The sequence below is a fragment of the Octodon degus genome, unplaced genomic scaffold (assembly GCF_000260255.1).
Source record: "Octodon degus isolate 3935 unplaced genomic scaffold, OctDeg1.0 scaffold00029, whole genome shotgun sequence".
Classification (NCBI taxonomy): Eukaryota; Metazoa; Chordata; class Mammalia; order Rodentia; family Octodontidae; genus Octodon; species Octodon degus.
The window spans coordinates 3,181,771-3,205,079 of record NW_004524605.1 but is presented as its reverse complement, the minus strand read 5'-3'; the positions used below and the strand labels follow the sequence as shown (position 1 = coordinate 3,205,079).

The window sequence follows — 23,309 nt, the reverse complement described above, 5'->3', positions numbered from 1 at the left end:
TTTTTATTAACAAGCAAAATAATTAAAAACAAAACCACAACAACCTTAAAGTTGAAACAGCGGTAGGTCAAATTGCTGCTGGAGTTCAGATGTACCTGGGGTACATGCTCTCTCACTGTGAGGCAGGAAACAGGCACATGACTGTGCACCTAGGTATATATGTGACCAAGAACAATCAGAAATGGAAACCACCAGAGAAGAGACAGCATCAAGAACTTTTCATCACGCAATCCCAAAGCGCTCTGCTCTTTTCCTTTTCTTTGCCTCTGTATCCTCTGGGGTTCCAGTTCCGGCTGAACTTGTGACAATCCCAAATTGCTCCTTCCTCTTTTTCAGCTTCTCATCATCTTCAGACTTTCTAGAGATTGAAGAGACATTCAAACCAAATCTTTGTGCTCTTTCCTTTAGCTTATCCAGGTTAACCATAGGCTTGGTATCAGATGACAGACCTTTTGTTGGAACTGAGGAAATACCAAACCTGGCTGCCTGAGCAGCTTTCTTGCTTTCCAAGCTCACAGGTACATTGAATCGTTCAGCCCTCTTTTGCATTCTCTCAGTCTGTGGCATCTCAGATGTAATTTTTACCACTTTTTTCTCTGATGCCACATCAACTGTTTTTTCAGGAGGTTCTTCTTCTTTGACGGGCAGTTCTACAGGCTTTGGTTCTTCTTCCTCTGTTTCATCTCCCAGTACATCTTCTTCATTTGCCTCCTCTTCGGCATGCTCTTCAAGATATGCCTGGAGCCTGTTGATGAGATCTTGTTTTATTCCTTTGGTCTCTAAACCACGTGCAAGACATTCTTGCTCTAGTTCAGCAAGCTTCAGTTTATGAAGCTCCACTGTCTCCGTCACCATCTTGTTATCCCGCCACTACCCTTACTTTGTTTTATAACTTTACTTTTTATTCTTTGAGCATGCTGATTTAGCACTCTGTTGTTAGTGGTGCCCTTGTTAGTGCTCGAGGTCAGCTGTTCAGCCTTATTTGCTGTTTCTCAGCCTGAAAGCTTCCTTTATTTGATAGCTACAATTATTTTATTTTATTTTTACCTTCATTTTTCTTCTGCTGAGATGTTGTGAGTAGTGGGGCTTTAGTTTTGTTCCTTTGCTTAATTTTTCAAATGATGTTTATAAACAGCTTGAACTGTATGGGTTTTTCCCTCTGGTTTTTAAATTTTTCAGTAATAATGTCTTGTTATTGACTTTCATGACCTCTGCAGAAGGGACTCTGATCTCACCTTTGTTAGCGTTGAACCTTTTACCCTGTCTTAGTTTTCTTGTTGCTGAAACAAAAGAACCTAACAATGAAAGTTAAAAGAGGAGAGACTTACGAAGCTCACAGACTGTAGTGGTCTCAGTCCATAGCTGGCTGACTCCAATGGCAGGATCGTGTGATGGAGGAGCAGCACAAGCAGGGAGGGGTGGCACCTATGCCCGCTGTAGGGCAGCCTTACCCTGCCTGGAGCTGTGCCAGGCCAGTCAGTGGACTCAGGTAGTATTCACACACCTGAGCTCCAGCTCCACACACTCTAGACCTAGTCATCTCTAAACAAGCCCCACCTGTGAATGACCACGTGTGGCTGTGGGGGGACATCAAGACACAAGCCACAGCTTACTCCTATTGTTTTCCCCTCTTTTCTGTAATTGTCTTTTTTTTTCTCATCATGCTTTATTATAGATGTTTTCTTCCACAATATTTTCTGATTTATTCTTTTGCTTTCTAAACCACTGTTAATTCACTGAATTCCTTATTCTAGAAATTCATTTGTTTTTGGTGTTTTTGCTTTAAGTATTATAAGGGTGATGACTCAGTGGAATAAGCGCTTCCCTGACAAGTGCAAGGGCCTGAGTTAAATCCCTGGTTCTGCAAAAAAAAAAAAAAAAAAATTTACTTTGAGCAATATGTATCTCATTTTAGAAATGTTTTATATTTTGTTTGCTAACTATACACAAAAAAAGTTAAAAAAAAAAAAACCTTTTAAGTATTACAATTTATTTCTTCTTTTTTTTTAGTTCCATATTTTTGTCACATTTCTCAGTGTGGTTTTTATTTCTTTGAATGTGTTTAAAATAGTTATGGTAAAGTCTGTGTCCAGTGCTTGCTATAGTGCTAACTACTGTATAACATGGGTCTTTTGTGGCTTTTTCTCATCTTTTTTCTTTTTCTTTCTTTTTTTTTTTTTTTTTTTTTTTTTTTTTTTTTTTTTTTTTTTTGGCCTGCCTTTGTATTTACCTTAACATCATCACTAACTTCTTAGCTCTTTGATGCCTGAAATGATTATTTCCAGCTTTTGTGATTGTTCTCTGCAAAAAGATTGTCCTTGTTACTTAGTCTTGCTGCGCCTTTTTCACTGCCACTCTTTTTCATATTTTATTTTTTTAATTAGGTTTAATGGTACATTTTAGGTATACATAGTGTTCACATTCATCATAAGGAATTTTTACCTGTACATGATATAACTTGATATTTTCCCATTCCCCCACCCTCCTTTCAACCTCTCTTCCCTTCCTTATTTACAAAAGCTTTGTTTCCTTTTTTTTCCTTTTCTCATTTTTCAAATATAGTTTTCTGACATGCTCCTGCAAAACATACTTGTATAACTTGAGAGTGTTTTGGGGGGCCAAGGAGATAGCTCAGTAGACTAAGTGCTTCAAGGACCTGAGTTCAATCCACAGTTCCACCAAAAAAAAAAAAAAAAAGTGTGTTTGAAAATTGTTTCCAACTCATGTTGAGACCCTGAACTATTTGTTTGTCTAATATATAGGTGCTATTTGCTCTTAGAAAAGAAAATACCATTATTCCAGACTCATGGTTCTCAAACTGGGCTAAAGACTTGAAATTCCATGGAGGTCCCTCAGGGATTCCCATGGGAGAAAAATGAGCTTCTGTCATTAAAGTCAGAGGTAAAGCCAGGCATGGAGGTGCATGCTGACAATTGTGACACTCAGGAGACTTAAGGCAAAAGAATCACCACAAGTTAGAGGCCAGCCTGAGACAGGAGGGTCAGTGCAGCTTTGAGGCCACCCTGAACTGCACAGCAAGACCTTTTCTCAAAAATAAAGTCAGATGCGAAGAAGCATTGCTGTGGGCAGGTAGGTAGAGCATTTGGAAGTTTTTATCAGTCTTTCCTTAGAGAACTATTTAACAAAACAAAAATAATGGAGCTTATGAACAGGGAAATTTGTGTTAACTATTAAAGTCATGTTCATAATTCAGATTTGGGGTGAGGAATAGCAAATGCCAGACAGGAGGCTGTGTGTGCTGTGAGGCAGTACCTCTTAGTTGTAACTAATTTGTATGATTTGAAGAATAAACCCCGTATTATTTAGACTCTCATCCTGTATACAATACCCTTTTGTGCTATGTTCTTTTTAAATGACTATAATTCATTTAAGTTTTTAAAGTAGTGCAAGCCAAAGAAAAGTTGAAAACTGGGTTAATAATGAAGTTCATGGGTGACTGTAGGATCTCTGGCTAGCATCTGTTTTCAAGTGCTATCCCCTTGCTGTCCAAAAAGAGCAAATATACCTCCGGGTGTGGTGGTGCACACCTGTAGTCCCAGCACTCAGGAGGCTAAGGCAGGAGGATCACCATGAGCTCAAGGCCACTTCGACTAGTTAGGCAATCCTATCTTAAAAAGGAAAGCAAACGTAGGTACCTGCTGATGGTGGGCTGAGCATCTAGAGAGAGAGATTTGAATGGCAGTACATTTCCTGGGTGTACCCATAGAGTAATGAAAGTGCTTAAGACATGCACGATACATCATCTATCTCATAGTCATTATCATCACATGGAACCTAATTTCTCCTAATAGGTCCCACTGTGGGACCAGCTGAGCTGGCAGTTGCGACTGGGCGTGGTGGTGCGTGTCTGTGAGCCCAGCACTTGGAAGGCTGTGAACAGAAGCACCACGCGTCCGGTCTCCGAAGCGAGACCCTGAACACCCTGTAGGCCCTTCCCTAAATACAAAAACAAAAACACAAAACAAAAAAAAAGAGCATGAAACATATTGTGGGATCAGTAAGAAAGTTCGTATTTGTTGTGCCCAAGAATAACAATTTGAATTCTGATACTTTAAGATATTTTCATTTTGGAAGTTAAAAATTACTTTTATCCTATAGGAAATGACTCCAAAGTAGATGGTTTAGTAAACTTTGAGAAGTTAAGAATGATTTCTAAGGAAATCCGTCAAGTTGTTCGAATGACTTCTGCTAACATGGACCCAGCTATGATGTTCCGCCAGAGGTATGGCACAACATTGTGTAAAAGTGTTACGCGATGGTATAATAACCATCACAATGTTCATTATGTATGCACTGAACTAAGAGCTTTGCCCATATCAGCCTCATGTGTTAGTCTGCAACAGCGGTTGAAAGCCTGTGGCGCCTGTGCTGCAGCAGGCTGTTTGTATCACTGAAGCTCTGGGAGGTTTGTCATCACTGGTTTGTAACAGCACCATAACAGATAGGTGATGTTAGCCTGCCTGTACAGCTAAAGAAGGTGAAAGCTCAGGAAGTTTTGTAGAGTTTGTGAGTTAATTTTTTTAAATATATGGCTAGGGGGCCTGGCCTTAGCTCAGTTGTTTAAGTGGCTGCTTCCACAAAGCTGTCAGCCTCAGGTTGCTGGAGTTCGATCCCCACAACACTCCAGCCAGCCAAACCACCCCTGAGGGCATTCGGAGCAAAAAAAAAAAAAAAAACCTTAAATATATGGCTAACTCTGTATCGTTCTTTAATATATCAGTGAAGGGCAAATGTTTATTGAAGTTACCAGAGGACAGATGATTTCATCTGTTCTAATTTAGGAAGTGTGTGTGTGTGTGTGTGTGTGTGTGTGTGTTTTGTCAAATTTAAACTTCATTCGTCTAGAATATAATTATTTTTCCTCAAATTATGATGCTGTTTATTTGTGTATAAACTTTACCAGAATTTAGAAAGTATGAATTAAATTATTAAAAACAAGTAGCTGTATTCTATATTAATCTGACTTTCTAAGACTGCTTTTTAAAATGTTTAGTATAATAAAGATTTCCTCAAATGTCTGTATAAAGTAGTTAAGCTATTCTCAGTAATTTTTGTACTTTTCAGGCTGTAAGTAGACATTACATAATTCCTGTGGTTTAAAAAATGTACTCTGCTCAGGAAACTTAAATACTTGTTGATATTTTAAAAACCAAAAGAGTTTTTATAACCAAACAGAGTGTCAGAACCTTTTTTGTTTGTTGTCTTTGTTTTGTTTACATCACAGTGTAGGGGTTTTTGTGTCTTAAGCAGTCAGTCCGATGGTGGCTATAGGTGAGGTACTCACAAGTGGAGGAAAAGACATGTCAGATCTCCACTCCTCCCCCATCCCATTGCTGCCCCTAGCTGTCACTGCATGTGTCCAACAGTCTGGAAGCAGAAAGCAGCAAGACCAAAGTAAAGCTGGAGGAGGGCTTGTTTTTATTTGTGTCTTGTGTACATTCATGTTCTTGTACGTTAGCCTTGCCATTCTCTTGACTTACGTAGAACTCCATTTCCTCACCTGTGTGACCAGTCTGATCCCTGAAGACGTAATCAATTCTGAATGAACACACACCATATGTACATGTCTGGCGTACCAGCTGTACTCCAGAAAGGAGCAGAAGCATGGGGTGTGGTAGTGTGCTCCCCTAATCCCAGCTATCTGGATGCTGAACAGCCTGGGCAGTTTAGCAAAGCCCTATGTCAAAATAGGGCCTTCTTGTTTGCCTATGTTGTACCTGGGCCTTCATGCTGAGCTACATTTCCAGTCCTTTTTTATTTTTTTTATTTTGAGACAAGGTCTTTCTTAGTCTCTCAGGCTGGCCTCCAACTTTGGATCCCCATCTCAGGCTCTGAGTGCTGGGATTACCAACATTCCCAGATCAAAACAAAATTGTTAAGAGGGCTAAGAATTTAGCTCTCCAGTAGAGCACTTGCTTGAGATCCTGGGATCAGTCTCTGGTTTCAACCTCCCTCCCCTCAAAAAGAAGAAATAAAAAAGTCTGATGTAGAAATTAACAAACTTGGTTGCTTTCTTAAAATTAGCCTGGATTGAGTAGAATAAGGTATAAGGGAAAATAAATATTTACATTGAGATTGGATGAATTTTTCCCAAGTCACTTTTGTCATCCAATGTTGAAATGTATCCTTTCTTTAAGGAAATATTTGCCCAAGTGGATGGTAAATAAACCTAGCAAGAGCAGAGTAACCCCTTTTAGTTTAACAGTAATCAGTATGCTAAATGACACTCTTTAATCAAACAGTAACTTAAAGACATTCTATTATAAAGACTAAAATAATATATTTTTACTTACATCTTAAGTTGAGTTTGCTAATGGAATTTTTTGTGAAGTATCATAGAAAATTTTACACTGAAACTAAAATTATATATCTTTATATTCCTTGTAATTTTATCACTTAAATAAATGGCTCAAAAATCTTTTCAAAAGAAGTATTCAGAAATTCTATTCTTGGGCTGGGGAGGTAGCTCAGAGGAATAAGTGCTTACCTGGCAAGAAAAAAGTCCTGAGTTCAATACCTGGTACCACAGAAGAAAAAATATATATATACATATACATATACATATATATGTGTATATATGTATATGTATATATATGTAATAATATATGTATAATGTAAAAATAAATTATTACTTATAAAAATAAATTATATTCCTAAGGGCTGGCCAGATAGCTCAGCAGACTAAAGTGCCTTCTGAGGCAGAGTGCAGTGGCCAGGGTTTGATCTCCTGCATGCCGTGCTGGCCCCGCCCCCAGGCACTCTGAGAAGGTGCTTGAGACTAGGTGTGGTGGCTCGCATCTGTAATCCCAGTGCTTGAAAGGCTGAAAGCAGGAGGATCACTACGAGTCTGATCTACATAGTGAGACCCTGTATACCCTGTACTAAAAAAATAAATAAATAAAATTCAATTCTTTACGATTTTTCTCTAAAAACTGAATTTATAGTGATTTTATGTTTTTCCTTAAGCTTCTTATTAGTGTAAACTTAAAAATCAATTCGATAGTAAAAACATAACTAATGTAAAGGATATTCTAAAATACAAGTATGTACTACTGTAGGAATTTGGCCTTCAGGGGATTACCATAACTCATCCTACCCTTCTGCATTTCATTAAAGTCATTTTACTGTTAAGCTGTTTTTTCCTGGTGAAATTTTTCTGTTCTATTCTGTCTGCACAGTTTCTCTGACTATCAACTTTTGTCTTTTTTCTGTGCTTTCCTATTCAAACACGTGCCTCAATGTTTGTGGCTCTTGCTTACAGGAAGAAGAGGTGGCGGAGTCTGGGGTAAGTGTAGAGATGAACACAACTGGAGTGAAGGTTGTGCAACTTTTAACGTATACTTGCATCCTTCTCATTACTGCACGCATATAAAATAGCATGCATTCTATTAACTCTGTCAACCTACGTTCCTGACAAACGCCTTTTGCTAACAAGGTGAACTAGTGATAGAACTAGCTTTTTTGTTTTTTGACTCTTCCACTATTGATGTTCTGCAAGCTCTTTTTAGATATAAAGTTAAGCAGATTCAGTTATATGACAGTGCTGCTGATCGTAGTGAACACTTGTGTACTTGCTGTGTGCTATACACTATTCTATGCAGTCAGGAGGAATTATCTTCATGTGTCTTCACCCTGGGAACAGATGCTGCTGTTCCTCTACTTTGTCTTATTCAAATGCTATATTTTATAAAAGTAAATTCTAAGTATATAAGAAAGGACGAGAGATATATTCATATTTATTTAATGTTTGCAATTTGCCATTCATTTTTCAAAAAGAGGTAGCTTGTATCCAAGCTATACTATAAAATTGAACTAGAAGATGATTTTAATTTCTCAGATCCACTGATGCCTGCCTCAGATTTCCAGCACTGAATGAAATTTATTTTAAATTTCCACCAGTTTTACTTAAAGATGCATCTCTCTGTGAAACTATACAGAATCAGAAACATGCACCTTGTTATTAAAGGAGGCTCAGATCTCTTCTGTAGAGTTGTGTCTATTGAGTCATTTAATGTTAGGAATCTTAATATATCTTGTACCTAGTCTTTGATTTGTAGTTGAAGGAAGTGATGGTTTTGGAGGGTGGAGTTGCTAAAGAAAAGAATTCTGTTGTTTAAGACTAGTGAACCCTAAATTAGATGCTTCCATACATGCAAGGGTCTCTGTGGCCACCTCCTTGAGCCCTGCCGTTGTGGTCGTGCTGTCTGTCAAAACTTAGTGAACTTAATTCTCCTTCTATTGTGCTTTGTTCTCCCTGCTCTGTGTTGTGTTTCTTATGTATTCTTCTGTACCATACATTTATGTGTTGGTCTTTTCTGTTTCTCCTAAGTACAAATAGAAGTTGATGCTGACATTATTAATGTAAAGAGAAATATTTGGATTTGGGGGATGATTGAATAACTTCTGTAAAACACATTCACTATTTATTCAGTTTTAGGGTTTGTGTTGTATGATTCTTGATTGGGCATGTTCATCTTATGTCTGTTTTGGAAATAATTTAGAATATGTTAATTTATTATATTTTCTGTTACTGGAATTTTTATCCTGGATTTATTTGACAGCCTTTTTTGTTTTTATTTTAGACATCAGCTAAGGTAAAAAATAATTAAATAGTAGAGTTAAAATTTGCTCCTAAATGTTTAGGTTTAATTTTACTGCATTGCTTTGAATCCAAGACATTATCAATTGTTGGATGTACCATTATTTTATACACTATGAAAAAAAACCACTGCAGTGTCCTGTAACCATTGAAAATTTTAAGAGCTTATTACAAGAGCTTTTATAAATTTATAGACTTAGATATATTTACTATATAAGATCCTTGTCCATACATACATAAAAAGGAAAATTAAGCAGAGCCAGTTGGTTTAGAGCTCTGATTCAGACTGTGACTCTTCTGTCACTTTTATAGGCATTAGATTGAGTTTCCCCCAGCATGCATGTTAGTGGTGCATCATTTTCAGATAAGCCATGGAGAAGGAAAACTTTTCGTATATGCTGTCTGCCTTCACACAGAGGTAGTTTTTTTTTTATTTTGTTTTGTTTTGTTTTGCTTTGAGACAGGGTCTTGCTATGTAGTTCATTCAGGCTGTCCTTGAACTCGCTATGTAGTTACCTAGTCCAAGCTGACCTTACACTCGCATCGATCCTCTTCCCTCAGCCTCTAGAGTGCTGGAATTACAGCACTTGGTACTCTGGGTGTGTCACTGAAATTGTCAGATTCACTCTGTAACAGTTGTTTCCTGGAGACTAAAAGGATTTATCTGTAATGTCATTTGAATTTTTTTCCCAAACTGTTCCGCAGGTTTTGAGGTTTCGACGCTGTAAGTTGTAACAATTAGTTTCTGCCTACCAGTAGCAAATGAAAGTCTCATCAAGTATAAGATGTACCTATTTCAAAGACTTTAATGAGACGGGAAAAAAAAATACCCTAGCATTTTTTCATCTATGTTTCCCTTAATTATACTGAATACATTAGGATTCAAAGTCTGCTTAAACTAGATAAGTGAGTAATTAGGAACAAATTGTCCTATGGTCTTGCTATGGCAAGCAGAGACACTGAAACAACATCCAGGAATTGGAGGCAGATTTATTTTACTTGAGTGGACATTGGTGGGGATCGTTTCCAAAATAGCAGGCCCTGACCTCTGATGGCCTAGGGCTTCTATTGGATAAGCCGGCAGAAAGTGCAGGGGCAGAATAGCTTGTCCATTGGGGTTGATCTGTACAGTGCACATCACAGTGACCAGCCGTTTCTAAGAGACAGGAGCAACTGGATCTGGAACAGAAACTATTACCTGGACAACTGACAAACTTCAGTTAGTTATTGGAGATGATGGGGAATTTTCTTCTACAGTCTGTGTAAAACACTTTTTGTAAATCTGAGGCAAATTTAGAAAATTTATAAATGTTATCTTGGTTTTTTGTTGTGTTTTGTTTTGTTTGGCAGAGCCGGGGATCGAACTCAGGCCCTTGCACTTGCCAGGGAAGCGCTTATTCCACTGAGCCATCTCTCTGGCCCGATATAAATGTTATCTTGGAATGGCATCTGCCTTTAAAATAAAAATTATCATAGGGCTGGCCAAATAGCTCAGTGGATCAGGGGCTGAGGGTTTGATCCCAAGGCCTGCCGTGCGGGCCCCGCCCCTGGGGGCTAAAACCACAATTGAGACTGGGCATGGTGGCACAGGCCTATAATCCCAGCTCTTGGGAGGCTGTGAACAAGAGAATCACTACAAGTCCAATCTAGTAGTGAGACCCTGAACACCCTGTAGCCCTTCCCTAAAATATAAAAAAATAAAAATTATCTGTAAGAACCTTGTACTCACTTTACTAGAAAAAGTATTGCATTTACTGTTCTCTGTTGGTTTTAGTTGTAGTCATTGTGTAATGAGACTTGACAAAAAGAATAGAGTTGGGGGAAGCTGCAGTTGTTTACATTGTGGTTATTTCTGCCCAGTTTGCAGTGCTAGCACATTGGGAAGTAAAATCTTTGATCTCCACCTCTAGAACCCAAATATTGCCTGACCATTCCATGTGTGAATGGAAACTGAGTAATTTTTTACTGTGTTTCTGGACTCTTACGTTGAATTGAGTATCAGTGCTGTTGCTTACAGCGAATAGCATACTAGTTGTTCTCTTCAAATTTTGAGCAACATTTGATGCCCAGTAGGACCGGCAGCATGCTCAGGGTGCGCCTGCACCAGTGGCAGTGGTGGCGGCGGCGGTGGTGGCGGCATCTCCACAGCAATACAGAGCGGCCCAGCCGCTGGAGAAATTGCTTGCTGGAGAGCTGTGGTGCGCAGATCTGACTGAGGATAGACTTCTCCAGACTTAGACTCTTGCTGTATCTTCAGAGTGTAGATGCCTCCAGGGCCAGATGAATGCCTTTTCTCCTCACAGTTGTCATGGGTTAGGCACAAACACAAGTGTGATCCAGTATGTTGCTGAGGGAGAAATTGTATCTTTAAAAAAAAAAAAAAAAAATTCTGCATTTTGCTAAATCCTGTTCTTAATTGAGAACATTGCCATGTGTGCCAACTGACTTTGCATTAATGCTCTTCATCTTTTAACTCATTTACATCAGCATGCAGTAGCATTAACAGAACAAAATCTTTTGATCTTCATTTTCTTGTGCTTGATTCTCATCTGTACAGTTACTTACTGTGATTCCCGTCTTCTTATAGGTCCCTGAGTCAAGGCAGCACAAATTCAAATATGTTGGATGTTCAGGGAGGTGTTCACAAGAAAAGAGCACGCCGCAGCTCTCTGCTCAATGCTAAGAAGCTGTACGAGGATGCACAGATGGCGAGGAAGGTGAAGCAGTACCTGTGCAGTCTGGATGTAGACACGGATGAGGAAAAGTTCCAGGTCATGTCACTTCAGTGGGAGCCTGCGTATGGAACCTGTGAGTACAGGTTTTCATCTGTGTGACCCAAAGAAAAGGAAAACTTGGTTATCCAAATTATGCTGAAGTCCCAGTAAAATTGTTAAGCTTTCATCTACTAAGACTACCGACATACTGCAAGCATTGTGTGATTCTGTTAGTTAGATTCTGGATCCCACCCACCCTAGTATTTACTCTGCAATAAATAGAGGGATAAATAATTCTTTAAGAAGCTTTAGCAAGGCATGACAGCATATGACTGTAGTCCCAGCACTTGGGAGGCTGAGGCAGAAAGATTTCTGTGAATTTGAGACCAGACTGACCTAGCTGCAACTTTATAAAAAAATCTTACAAAAACTGGAACATTATAGAGAAGCCAATTTGAGAACATTTTTTGCATTCATCTTTAGAAAATAAATGAAATTTTTACCTTTTTAACTGAATGGATAATATTTGCCAACTATAAACACAAGAAATTTAACTAGAATTGAACATAGATGTCAGTAAGTTGAGTTAACAGCTGGACAGTACTGTGAGAGGCGGCATGTGCTCAGTACTAGCACTCAGCCGCTGCTGTCCTGATCTGCTCACGCTCTAGCCGAAGCTGCATTCCAGGAGCACAAACCAAACGTGTGTCCCTGGGCCAAGGAGGTCATTAGTTGTAAAAGCAGAAATCAAAGACAATATTGAGTTATAAACAGCTCCCAAAAGGATTCTCATGTTAAATTATGGGTTAAATACTTTCCCTTAAAGATTATAGTAGAATTCTAAATTTCTAGGTGACAAGAAAAATGGCAGTTGTCATGTTTGTTTGTTTGTTTGTTTGTTTGTTTGTTTTTAGTGCAGGATCTACAGGTCTCACTGCACAGATCGGACTGCCAGTGATTCTCCTGGTTTCAGCTTCCCAAATGCTGGGATTATAGGCGTGCACCATCAACGCCCAGTCTCAGTTGCCTTCTCAGCACACCCTGGGGGTGGTGCCAGCATGGCACACCAGGGATCGAACTCCGGTTCTTGCATCTGCTTAAGCAGACTTTAATCTGCTGAGATACCTGGCCGGCCCTTGTTTTTGGTCTTTTTGAGACAGACTTTCACTATGCAGTTCAGGCTGGCCTTGAACTCACTTTGTAGCCCAGGTTGGTCCCGAACTCACAGTGATCCTCCTCCCTCAGACTCCCAAATACTGTGATTACAGGTGTGAATCAGCACTCCCAGCCATAGTAGTTTTCATGGATTGACCCTAAGATTGATAGATGGAATAGTATTTGCATAGCAGTAGAAAAAGTATGTCAACAGAGTAGAAAAGAGTATATGGAAATAGAATTAGATTCCTTTTAAAATTAAGATATGACAGTGAACTTTAAAATACAGGGTAAGAAGTTATTTAGTAAATGCATTATCTCTATTGCAATTCTTTCTATATCAACTCTATTGCATTTGGAGAATGAAATAAAATAATAAAAGCAATTAACAGTCTTAGCTGAATACTTTATAAACGTTGTCACTGGCTAGGTACTGCAATGCATGCATGTAGTCCCACTTCCTCTGGAGGCTGGGCAGGACAGTCATTGAAGACTAGCCAGGCAATAAAACAAGACACTATCTCCAACCCCACAACCCCAAATTGTTCTTTATTTCTCTACTCTTTGAGGTACCTAATATTAGTACTATGAGATAATGCACCTGAAAATGTACTTATACAAACATGTTGCTATATTACAGTACAAAAGAAATCATTTAGATACCAAGTACGTGAGAATTGAATGATATATGACAAAATAATTTATAACTTCTTAAAAATAATTTTATTAAAGTAATAGGTATATAGTTTTGGGTGGTACCTGAAAAAAATCACATTGGATAACCCAAATGTCAACCATGTGAAAGTGATACATGTCAAAAGTAGAACATAAAGAACTTTTAAATTTAATTTTTTTTTTTTTTTTTTTTTTTAATACCAGGGATTGAACTCAGGACCTTGTGCTTGTTAGGCAGGTACTTACACTGCTGAGGTATCTCATAGGCCCTAAGTTTTCCGTATGTTTTAAGGTTGAGGCAAATACATATTTAATTTATTAAAGCCCTCTGACCTTGATGAGTTATCATCAAAGTTATTTTTTTCAAGTAACTCAATGTAGACTTTTAATTTTACAATTTGTCTGATACTCGGGTATTCCAGACCTACTCACATGCATACAGCTGTAGGCCTTTCTCTTCCTACACCCAACCAAGACTTCTCTATCTTTTCTCCTAACTTTAAATGCATGTTGATACTGATTTGAAATGGGAAAGTCTGTGGGCTTTTCTTTCTGAAACTGGGCTTGAAAATGTAATTTGATGCAGATTTCTTTAATTTAGTCTGTGTCTTAATTTGATTTCTAGTGTCTAATAGATTTTTAAAAGTTTAAATGTTGACTGCCCCATGCCCAAATATAGTTGAGTTCTTGCTAATGAACACATAGTTTGGGGCATTCTTCTGCCACCGCTTTCATATCTTAAGTGATTTCTCTAGGTGGTTTTATTTTTGCACTGAAACAACTATTAAAATGTCACTATCATCAAAAATTAATTAGTGGGCCGGTGAGATAGCTAGCAGTCTAAAATGCCTGCGTAGGCAAGTGCACGGGGACCTCGGTTAGATCCCTGGCACCACAAGCTGTGCCAGCCCTGCTCCCAACGTGGGCTGAACCAGCCACAAAAAAAAAAAAAAAAATTGATCCGTATCAAAAAGAAATTAGTTTTTAACTATCCAAAAGATGATTGTTGGATTCAATTAGTTAATGAACCCATGTATATTGTCTCCTAGGGTCTCTATGTTTTAGTTTTCTGATACGTTCCCTGGTTGATATCACCCCAAATATTCTCTAGGCTTTTGTGATAAAAGCATAATTTCTGTGGTAGCTGTGCTGGCACAGATTAAACACCTGTTTTATCTTGGTAGGCAGTTGAAAAACCACAGTGAAGTTCTTAAGTTGCACCTACGTGAGGCCATCCTGACTAACCAAAGGACTGAAAGTCCTGTTGCCTAAGGAATGTATTTCCTTTGGACTATGATACTGATTGTGTATGAAGGAGACAGCTTTTGTCTCTTAAATCAGGGTTCCCTAATCTAGTCCCCCCAATCTGTGGAGTTTAGGAAAGTGTTTCTTAAGTTTCTGAGCAAGTTTATCTGAAAGGTGCAGCAATTGTTGCCTAATTGAAGGGAAACAAAGGCTGATTTAGTAGAAATAGAGAGTAGAATTGAGGAGAGGCAGGGTACCTATTTCAAGAGGGCAGGCCAGTGCTGGGTTACACAGGGGCTTGTAAGCCTTGTGTTAGTCACTCTGCTGTTGCCCGGAGAATAGCTTAAAGGCATGCTAGAATTGACACAGCCGGAGAGGCACTGCAGTAGTATGGATGAGAGAACGTGGGCTTCCAGCAGTGGAGGTAGAAATGAAGCTAATTAAGATAATGGATTTAAGAATTATTTAGGAAACAAAAGTAACAGATTCTAAAGCAGATTCTATTCAGAGATATTTTATAATACTTAAATGAAACTCCTTTTAGGAATATTAATCTTTTATGTTTTGTGTGCTAAAAATGAATAGTTTTTAAATAATCATCTTATTCTGTATGGTAGCAACCTTACCTTTAAAACAGTTTAGAGTCACCTGTTCTCTCTTCTATTAGTGACTAAGAATTTAAGTGAGAAAAAATCAGCCAAATCATCTGAAATGTCTCCAATGCCTGTGAGGTCAGTGAACCAAATAGCGAAAGCCCACTTGCATCAGCCCCACAGAGTGAACCAGGTGCTCCAGGTGCCAGCTGTTAATTTGCACCCCATGAGGAAGAAGGGACAAGCCAAAGACCCTGCCCTGAGTGAGTATTCACAGCTGATGTTACACTGGTGTAGTTAGAATTTCCAGAGGAATTAAGAGAGACAAATGCAAATCCTTGGAAAATAGGATGACTACACAAATGAAAACACATTTCATTTTGCTTATAGATGTTCTTTAAATGCTGACTTTGGAATGTTTATAATGCTGAAATCTGTTTATCAACATAAACTTAATCTTGGAGAATTTACATTAAGTCTTGGCAATACATTAAAAAGGTCTGCTACATTCACAAGTATATTTAATCAAATAACTAATGCAGATATAACCTATAAAAACTATGAGAATCAAGTTGCTTATGAAAATGACTACTTTTTTTGAAAATTAATTTCCCTTTCTGGAAACCTAGTTAGGAGATAGAAGAAAGTATAAAGTAGGTAGACTATACTCTTTTTTTCCTTTAGGCCATGCAGGTTTATGAGTTATTTTAGTTTTAACAATCTCATTCACTACTTTGATTTTTAGATAGAAAGCCCAGTTAGATTTGGTTCCTAGCATCATTACCTAAACATATGTCATACCTGTATATTCACTGTAAGTTTATGAATTTGATTTGAGAGACAAAGTTGAATAAGAAGTGCCCCTTCCTCTGCCACATTTCAGTCTGGTGATTACAGACAAACAGGTAACTTCAAAATAATGTGCTTGCTTTTGTACCAGGACTATACACACAATTATAAAACAAACCAGGAGGAAGCTTTTTACAGAAGCAGGATAGTTGTTCTTGAGGAGAAGGCTTTAGGAGAGAACATAGAGCCATAGTGTTTGACAAAGTAGTGATGAGGCAGCAGTTCTAGATAAGAAGCAGCAGCTTGGTGCCTGCAAGGAACTCCAAGCACTTGGTTTAGGGGCTGCGAGCTGCATGCAGAGTATTGATGACTGTAATAACCATCGCTGGTGCTTAGCCCCCAGTGAGTTCTAGGCACGTTTCACAGGGCTTGCTGACTATGTATTCATCTGGTGCTCACAGTGATCCAAAGATAGATAGTGTTCTACTCACATTCTACACAGAATATCAGTATTGGGCCGGGGAGATGGCTCAGTGGAATAAGTGCTTCCCAGGCAAGCACAAGGGCCTGAGTTCAATCCCCGGTTCCGCAAAAAAAGAAAAGAAAAAGCAAACAAAAGAACCCCCCCTCAAAAAAAAACAAACAAAAGAAACTTTAAAAAACAGAATATCAGTATCCTACATGTAAGTACACAGACAGAGAGTGGAGCCCCAGCAGACGGACTCTAAAGTTCTTGCTTTTAACTTCCATGCTTCTTGGATGGTGGGAAGCAAAATCATGTCGAAATTACAGTGTGCTGGGCCAACGCCCAGTAGTCAGTGAGAAGTCATTAAGGAAATTTGACCAGAACATGACAGTTAAAATTGTGTTTGATAAGAACTGTGGTGGGGTATGCAGCAAGACAGGGTGGGAGACTTGGCTGGAAAGATGATGTAACAGTTGCCCACAGGTTATTCAAGGCCTGGGTTGGTTTGCTGTCTGCAAACATGAAGAGTGAATTGGATTAAAAATTGGCAAAGTTGATAAGTTGCTTCGTACGAGTGAGTAGTAACACATTTAGCTCTAGTTTCTTATTTAGACATCGTCACATGAGAGGCAGCATGATTTGTAGGTAGCTTTTCTGATGTACTATGGATGCTATTTACAGATAAGTACACAGCATTTATATTAAAATTATATTCAACTAGTGTGGGTGTACTGTGATTAAAATTGTTTCATTATCAAAAGGCTGCTTGTAACTGTGCCAGATCCTCACTAGCTATGCTTACTTTACAAAGAACAATATCGGTAGCTTTTTCACATTTCTTAGAAAAGATACCTGTAAAAAGTCAGTATTTTAAGATGGTTGTTACATTAAACAGAGGCCAGCTGTTGAACAGGGGGATGACGGGACTTCACAAGAATGTTTGCAGTGGGCTCCATACTACTTCTCTATAAATTCATGACTGTTTCTGTTGTTTACTTCTCTTTCATAGTGTGAATTAGTGCTCTTGAGAGGGCTGGATTGGCAGCCCTGCAGCCTTTCCTGTGTGCCCACCACACAGATGCACCACAGGTAGTGACGGTGCCAGCATCCCCACACTGCCTGCCCCATGCGTCACTCTGCCTCGCAGAGGCCACCTCTAGAGGGGAGGGAAGAGATTGTGAGCCAGTGTGTCACTTGTGGGGGTGGACACTCTACTTAGACTGTGAAATTGCTTTCCCTTCTGCCACAAAAGTTTATTATAATTGGTCCATGCTGAATTTGAACTGCTGACCTAGAGGTGAGATCTCTGTATGCCATTCCCCAGCCATGGCTTCCTGTTTGTCATTCGCACATTTCAGTTGATAATGCTGGCCATCGTGCTCGTGGCTTTAGTTAAATAGTGATTTAGGCAGTTACTGACATTTTCATTGTGAAATGGCATTTAGATGCATGTTTGGTTTTGTTTTCAGATACAAGTTTGCCTCCAAAAGTTTTAGGACCAACGGAAGAAATAAGTGGTAAGAAACAGACAGAAGACACGATTTCCATGGCGTCATCTTTGCATTCTAGTCCTCCTGCATCTCCTCAAGGCTCCCCTCGCAAAGGTAAGACAGGCCATTTCGGGTCATTTGAACGGACAACACTTTCACATACTTAGCTTTTCAGTGTATAAACACGTAATAGAAAGTGTTTCAAGAAAGTCTTAACTGCTAAGGCTTACTTTTTGAACTTCTGTGTTTCATATGGAATTATTTAAATATTTTTTTCAGATATTATGTATCATGTAAATAGGATTCCAGTATTCAAAGCATGGTTCTTCTTTGACAGAGAAAACACAGATTAAAAATAAAAGCAGAAGGCACACTTGTTTTGGTCTATGCTGGCTCTTGATGTCCTCTTTTATACTTTCTTTATTTGAAGCTTTCTGTGGAAAATTGGCAAATAAACATTTCTGTAAGAAAATGGGTTTTTTTTTGTTGTTGTTGTTGTTTTAGTTAATTTTTTTTCCCCCTGTATTTTAGGGAAGGGCCTACAGGGTGTTTAGGGTCTCACTGCTAGATCGGACTTGTACTGATTCTCTTGTTCACAGCCTCCCAAGAGCTGGGATTACAGGCGCGTGCCACTACGCCCAGTCTCAGTTGCCATCTCAGCACTCCCCAGGGGCAGGGCTGGCACAGCATGTCCAGGGATTAAATCCCTGGCTCCTGCGCCATCCTCTGAGCTAAAAAAAAATGTTTTAAATTAGGCATAGAAAAACATATTTGGATCGGTGTTTTCCTTTTTTTAACTGTAGGGTGTTTTTATTTATAAAGATTTAAATAACATACCTTTACAGACTTAGGTGATAGTTGCACTGTACAGTAGTAGTTATGTTGAACTTTGTAAGAGCAAACCAAAACTGTTCTTATTCTTTCACATATATTTTCATAATCAAGACTGAACTTCTCAGGGCTGGCGAGATAGCTTAGCTGACTAAGTGCCTGCTTAGGCAAGCTCAGGGATGTGGGTTTAATCCCTGGTATCACATATGTCACCAATCCTGCCCCAGGGCATGCTGAGCCTAGCACTGAGACTGGGCATAGTGGCAAATGCCTGTAATCCTAGCACTTTCAATGTTGAAAACAGGAGGATTACTGTGAGTCCAAGTTGCGTAGTGAGACCCTGTACCTAATACATTAAAATATAAAAATTAAAAAGACTGAGCTTCTTTTGACTAACCTAGCCAGTGCGTGCAAAGTCTGTTTTGTGTTCGTGCACTTGTAGCATTTGAAATAGTGCGTATTTCTTATGTTGGCTGCTCACACACCACATGTCCTGGCAGCGGGCTTCCCCACCTGGGATCTTCTGCGCAGGTGTGAAAGAATTACATCATTGAGTAACAGTAGCACAGCACAGCATGTGGCCAAAGAGGAGACACACTTAATTCCGGAGCTTGCCTCAGCTCCCACATTTTCAGTTTCCTTTCACTCCTTAGGACTCTTTCTTACTTTTACCGCGTACTGGCAGTAATCCTGACTGTTCCCTGCTGTATCTATTACTGTGTAACCTATTTGCAAGGTCTGGTTTCCTCTCTGACACATTGAAGAAAAGACCATCTGTTTTTAAGCCCTCAAGTAGGGTTTAAATGAAATAAGATTTTTAAAGAGCCAGCCAGATATCTTAGCAGACTAAAGTACAGGCTTAGGCAGGCTGCACTGATTGACCAGGGTTCAATCCCAGCATGCCATGCCGGTCCCAACCCTGGGGCAGGCTGAGATGGTGACAGATGGGACGTGGTAGTGCACCCTGTAATCCCAGCACTTGGGAGGCTGAAAACAGGAGGATCACTTAAGTCCAGTCTGTGTAGTGAGACCCTCTATTCCCTGTACTAAATACGTTAAAAAAAGAAGAAGAAGAAGAAAGAAATAGGATTTATAAAGCCTAGTATGTAGTAACCAATCAGTGTCTCTCCTCTGCTGCCACCCCAGGGCAGCATCGCTCTCCTGCCTCTTCCACCCTCACATAGCTGGGTCTGGCTAGAATTTGGGGATTTTGCTAAAGGAAAGCTTCATGGAAATCAAGTAGGATATAAAATAGTATGTATCATAGGTGTATCTTTAAAACATGCATTTCTGATCCTTTGTAGCTCACATAAGATTTTGTGAGGCACAGACCTGTGTCCTCATTTTGTCTGTCTGCTTCTAAGTGCCTTGTCAGATCATGATGAGTGGAACAGGCAGCCATACTGCAGCCAGGCAGAGGGACTCCATGGACTGCACCCCTGTGTTCATAGTGCTTCTGCAGAAGCATGTGAGACCCTTCACCCCTTGTGGAGCCTCTTCCTGGGTCCATCCAATACAGACAGTTCTGTAAGCTGGATCTGATTTCGTGTTTATGCCTGTGATTAAGGAAAGAGGTGTCCAGGATGGGAACACGTTTCCACGGTTCTTACTCCCAGCATAGAAACCACTCTTGCCACTGGAATAAGAGGTTTTTTTCTCCATTGTTTTTCAGTGTGTAGCCAACAATTGACTGAAATGTTTATAAATTTGTGAGTGTGTCATACTCATGCTTAGAATCCTTAGAGACCAGAAGAATTTCTTTTCTCCAGCACTGTGTCAGGTTGTCATATGTATTCTGTCAAAACCCCAACAGAAAGTAGTATCTCTCCTCTGGAGATGAGGTCATGCAGGTTGCCTGTGGTTGAACAAAAATGTCATTACACTAAGTGTATTTTTTCAGGATCTGTTCTGAGTTCCTGCAAAACTTTGGAATTAGTTGTTTTTATACAATTAAGAAGCTAGGACTATTTCATGTTTTTCCACAGGGAAAATATAAACATTGGAAACTTTAAAAAAGAAGTCAAATTGCTTACAAATGGCCAGCTCAGCTCTCCGTCTTGGAATCTCAGAACGATCAGAAATGGTGCTTTATAGATACACCTACTACATGCAGCGTCTGCATGTCCTCTGCAGTTTGCTTTCTGTGGTGGTCAGATTGAACCCAGGGTCTCAGGCATTCTAGGCACCCATTCCATCACTCAGCTGTGTTCACTCTACGTAGGCTCATTCTAATGAAATCTGCCTGAAAATTCTAGACATACATAATTTCTTGAAAAATAATTCTGGTTAACTAATACTGTTACATTTTCCCTTTTAATTTTATCAGCTTGTTTTCAACAGAATTTTTACTACCATTCTGTCATATAATAACTATTGTGTTTATGTTATGTAGTAGATTTCCATGCATTAAAAAATCTAGATTTTAGTATTTTAGATATTGTTAAGAAAATAAGTTTTAAATAGTGAAATGTTATATATAAGCCAATTAATTGTGATTAATTGGAAAGAATGAATTTTGCATTTCTCCCTCCAGTTGGCAGTGTCCTATCTGATCACAGCATCCTGCTGCGCCTCTCAGGGCCTTCCTCACCCCCTCCCTGTGAGTCCAGCACCAAGATCAGTGGCCAGAGCTGCCCAGGAATAGGTGGGGTTTACTTGCAAAAGAAAATCCTTCAGATTACCAGGAGCACAGCCAAAAGGACAGACAGGACCAAGAAGGCCACTGAGGAGGATAGAGACAGGACGAGTTGTGAGAACACAGCCAGAAAAAGAATGACATCCCCGTTTAGAAGATTTAGGGAAAGAACTCTTTCAAGGGAGAGACTAGTCACCAGCCAAAAAGAGGACCCAGACCACCGTCACGCTCCAGACGGCTGCGAGACAGTGAAGGATGCTGGGCACAGCAGCGCAGATGAGCAAGGCAGTGACATCTGCCACCCCAGTAGCCGAGGCCACAGTAATGCTCTCCACAGCTTCTATACACGACTCAAGTCTAGGAGGAGAAAGACGATCTGACCAAGCTCCGTACTTCATTTTAGTTTTGTTTCTCGTTGTTAATGTAAATATAGTTGAATTAAACCTTTGTCAAACAAAGATTGGGCAGATAACTTAGTAAAATATTATAGTAACAAGTATTTTATGATTAGTGTTACAAGTTCTCAGGCAACAAGTACTGATTTAAAGTGCCTTCTTTGTACATGTTATTTTACTGATGTGTTGTGCTCACTTCAGCAGCACATATACTAAAATTATTGATGTGTTGAGTTAGTAAACTTTATACTCTTGCTTTCTGTAGTTGGCTTTATTTCCTACTAATAGCAGCTGAGTGTGTGAGTGAAGTGAGTAGTTGAATCTTTTTAGGAAACAGTGCTCACTTTAAGCAGAAAACCCCAAATAATCTGTTCTCACCTTTGCATTAGAGAACTTTATTGCTACCTTAAAGCACTTCTACTTTATAAGCTGATGGGCAAAGAAATGCTTTAGGGGTAGGCAAGTTGCATCTTTTCCACATACACTTTCTGTGTCACCCACTGTACACATGACTCTGACTAGGGGGGCATGAGCTATTGTAACATAGGTTCAGAATCATCTGGAGGTCGGAGATAGAGCTCAGTGGCATAAGCGCCTGCATGGCAAGCACAAGGTCCCGAGTTTTATCCCTGCTACAAAAAAAAAATCTGGAAAACTTAATTTAAACTAACAATACTTGCCAAGTGAGATGGTGCATGCCTGTAATCCTCGGAGACAGGAGGCTGAGGCTCGAGGATCACTGCAAGTTTGAGGCCGACCTAGGCTCTATAATGAGTTCAGCACCATCATGGACTACATGGTGAGACCCTGTCAGTCAGTACACACACACGCATGCACGCAAGCAAGCAGGTATTAGCTGGGCATAGTGGCACACACCTGTAATCCCACCACTGTGGGAGGCTGAGGCAAGAGCATCTCCAGTGTTGCTCCAGCCTGGGCAACTAGTGACTTAACAAGACCCTGTCTCAAAGGTGGATAGGGGATAAATCAATGCAAAGGCCCTAGCTGCACCCTCCAGTGCCACCAACAAAAAAGCAATTACTGTTTCTCACATCAGACTTCATAAATATGAATGTCAGAAGTAGCCCCTGGAATATGTATTTTAAAAGGTTTCCATGATTCTTTAGAATTCCTGAGATTTAAGAAATTTTGTTCTTAAAAGCATAACAGTAGAACTTATTTTTTGAAAAGCAGTGATTTTTCATTTGAGGAAGGATTTGCTGTTGCTTTGTATTTAACACATGCATTTTCTTGGTCCTTTTGAAAATTGACTAATCAATTTATAGTCATGGCAAATAACAGTGGGCCCCAACTTCAAAGATGTGTGATGGAAATTAGGAGACTGTCTTCTCTTTGCCTAACTGCTTCTTGTCTCCAAAAGCTAAGTGAAAATAGCACGTTTTCTGAGTCTTGATTTTTTTCATTGAAACAGTTAATGAAACTACTTAACAGTATTGTGCAAAAAGTTTTTTCTTTAATGACTGAGTAATGTATGTACAAACTACAAGATCCATAAAGCAGAGAAAAGATCTTGGAGCTTAGGGTCTTTCTCCATGTGCATAAATAAGTGGGGGAAAAAAAAGAAGTGGAGACCCTGAGAAATCTGGAGCATACTCAGTGCTTTTTAATGGGATTTCTAGAGATTGATCCAAAGATCATGTATTTTTGACTTTCGATGTATTCTTTCTGGGAACATGAAGA

At 39.4% G+C, this 23,309-nt stretch overlaps 1 protein-coding gene and 1 pseudogene across 10 annotated transcripts in view; one reads left to right on the top strand and one right to left on the bottom strand.

Annotated features, from left to right (window-relative positions):
* Positions 1–864, bottom strand: LOC101579258 (annotated as a pseudogene). The gene has a single exon (XR_002820714.1). The product of XR_002820714.1 is annotated as an SAP domain-containing ribonucleoprotein pseudogene (transcript).
* Rapgef6 (Rap guanine nucleotide exchange factor 6) overlaps positions 1–23,309 on the top strand; it is a 223,318-nt gene that overhangs the window by 188,831 nt on the left and 11,178 nt on the right. For 6 of the 9 annotated variants that reach the window (XM_023713121.1, XM_004629328.2, XM_004629324.2 and 3 more), the window contains 5 exons: positions 4,120–4,243; positions 7,283–7,306; positions 11,208–11,428; positions 15,077–15,265; positions 17,727–17,861. In XM_023713121.1, coding sequence (XP_023568889.1) covers positions 4,120–4,243; positions 7,283–7,306; positions 11,208–11,428; positions 15,077–15,265; positions 17,727–17,861 — 693 coding nt within the window. Of the gene's footprint in view, positions 1–4,119; positions 4,244–7,282; positions 7,307–11,207; positions 11,429–15,076; positions 15,266–17,726; positions 17,862–21,111; positions 21,855–23,309 lie in introns of those variants that run through there. The other 3 variants (XM_023713124.1, XM_023713125.1, XM_004629326.2) reach the window with 3 other exon arrangements.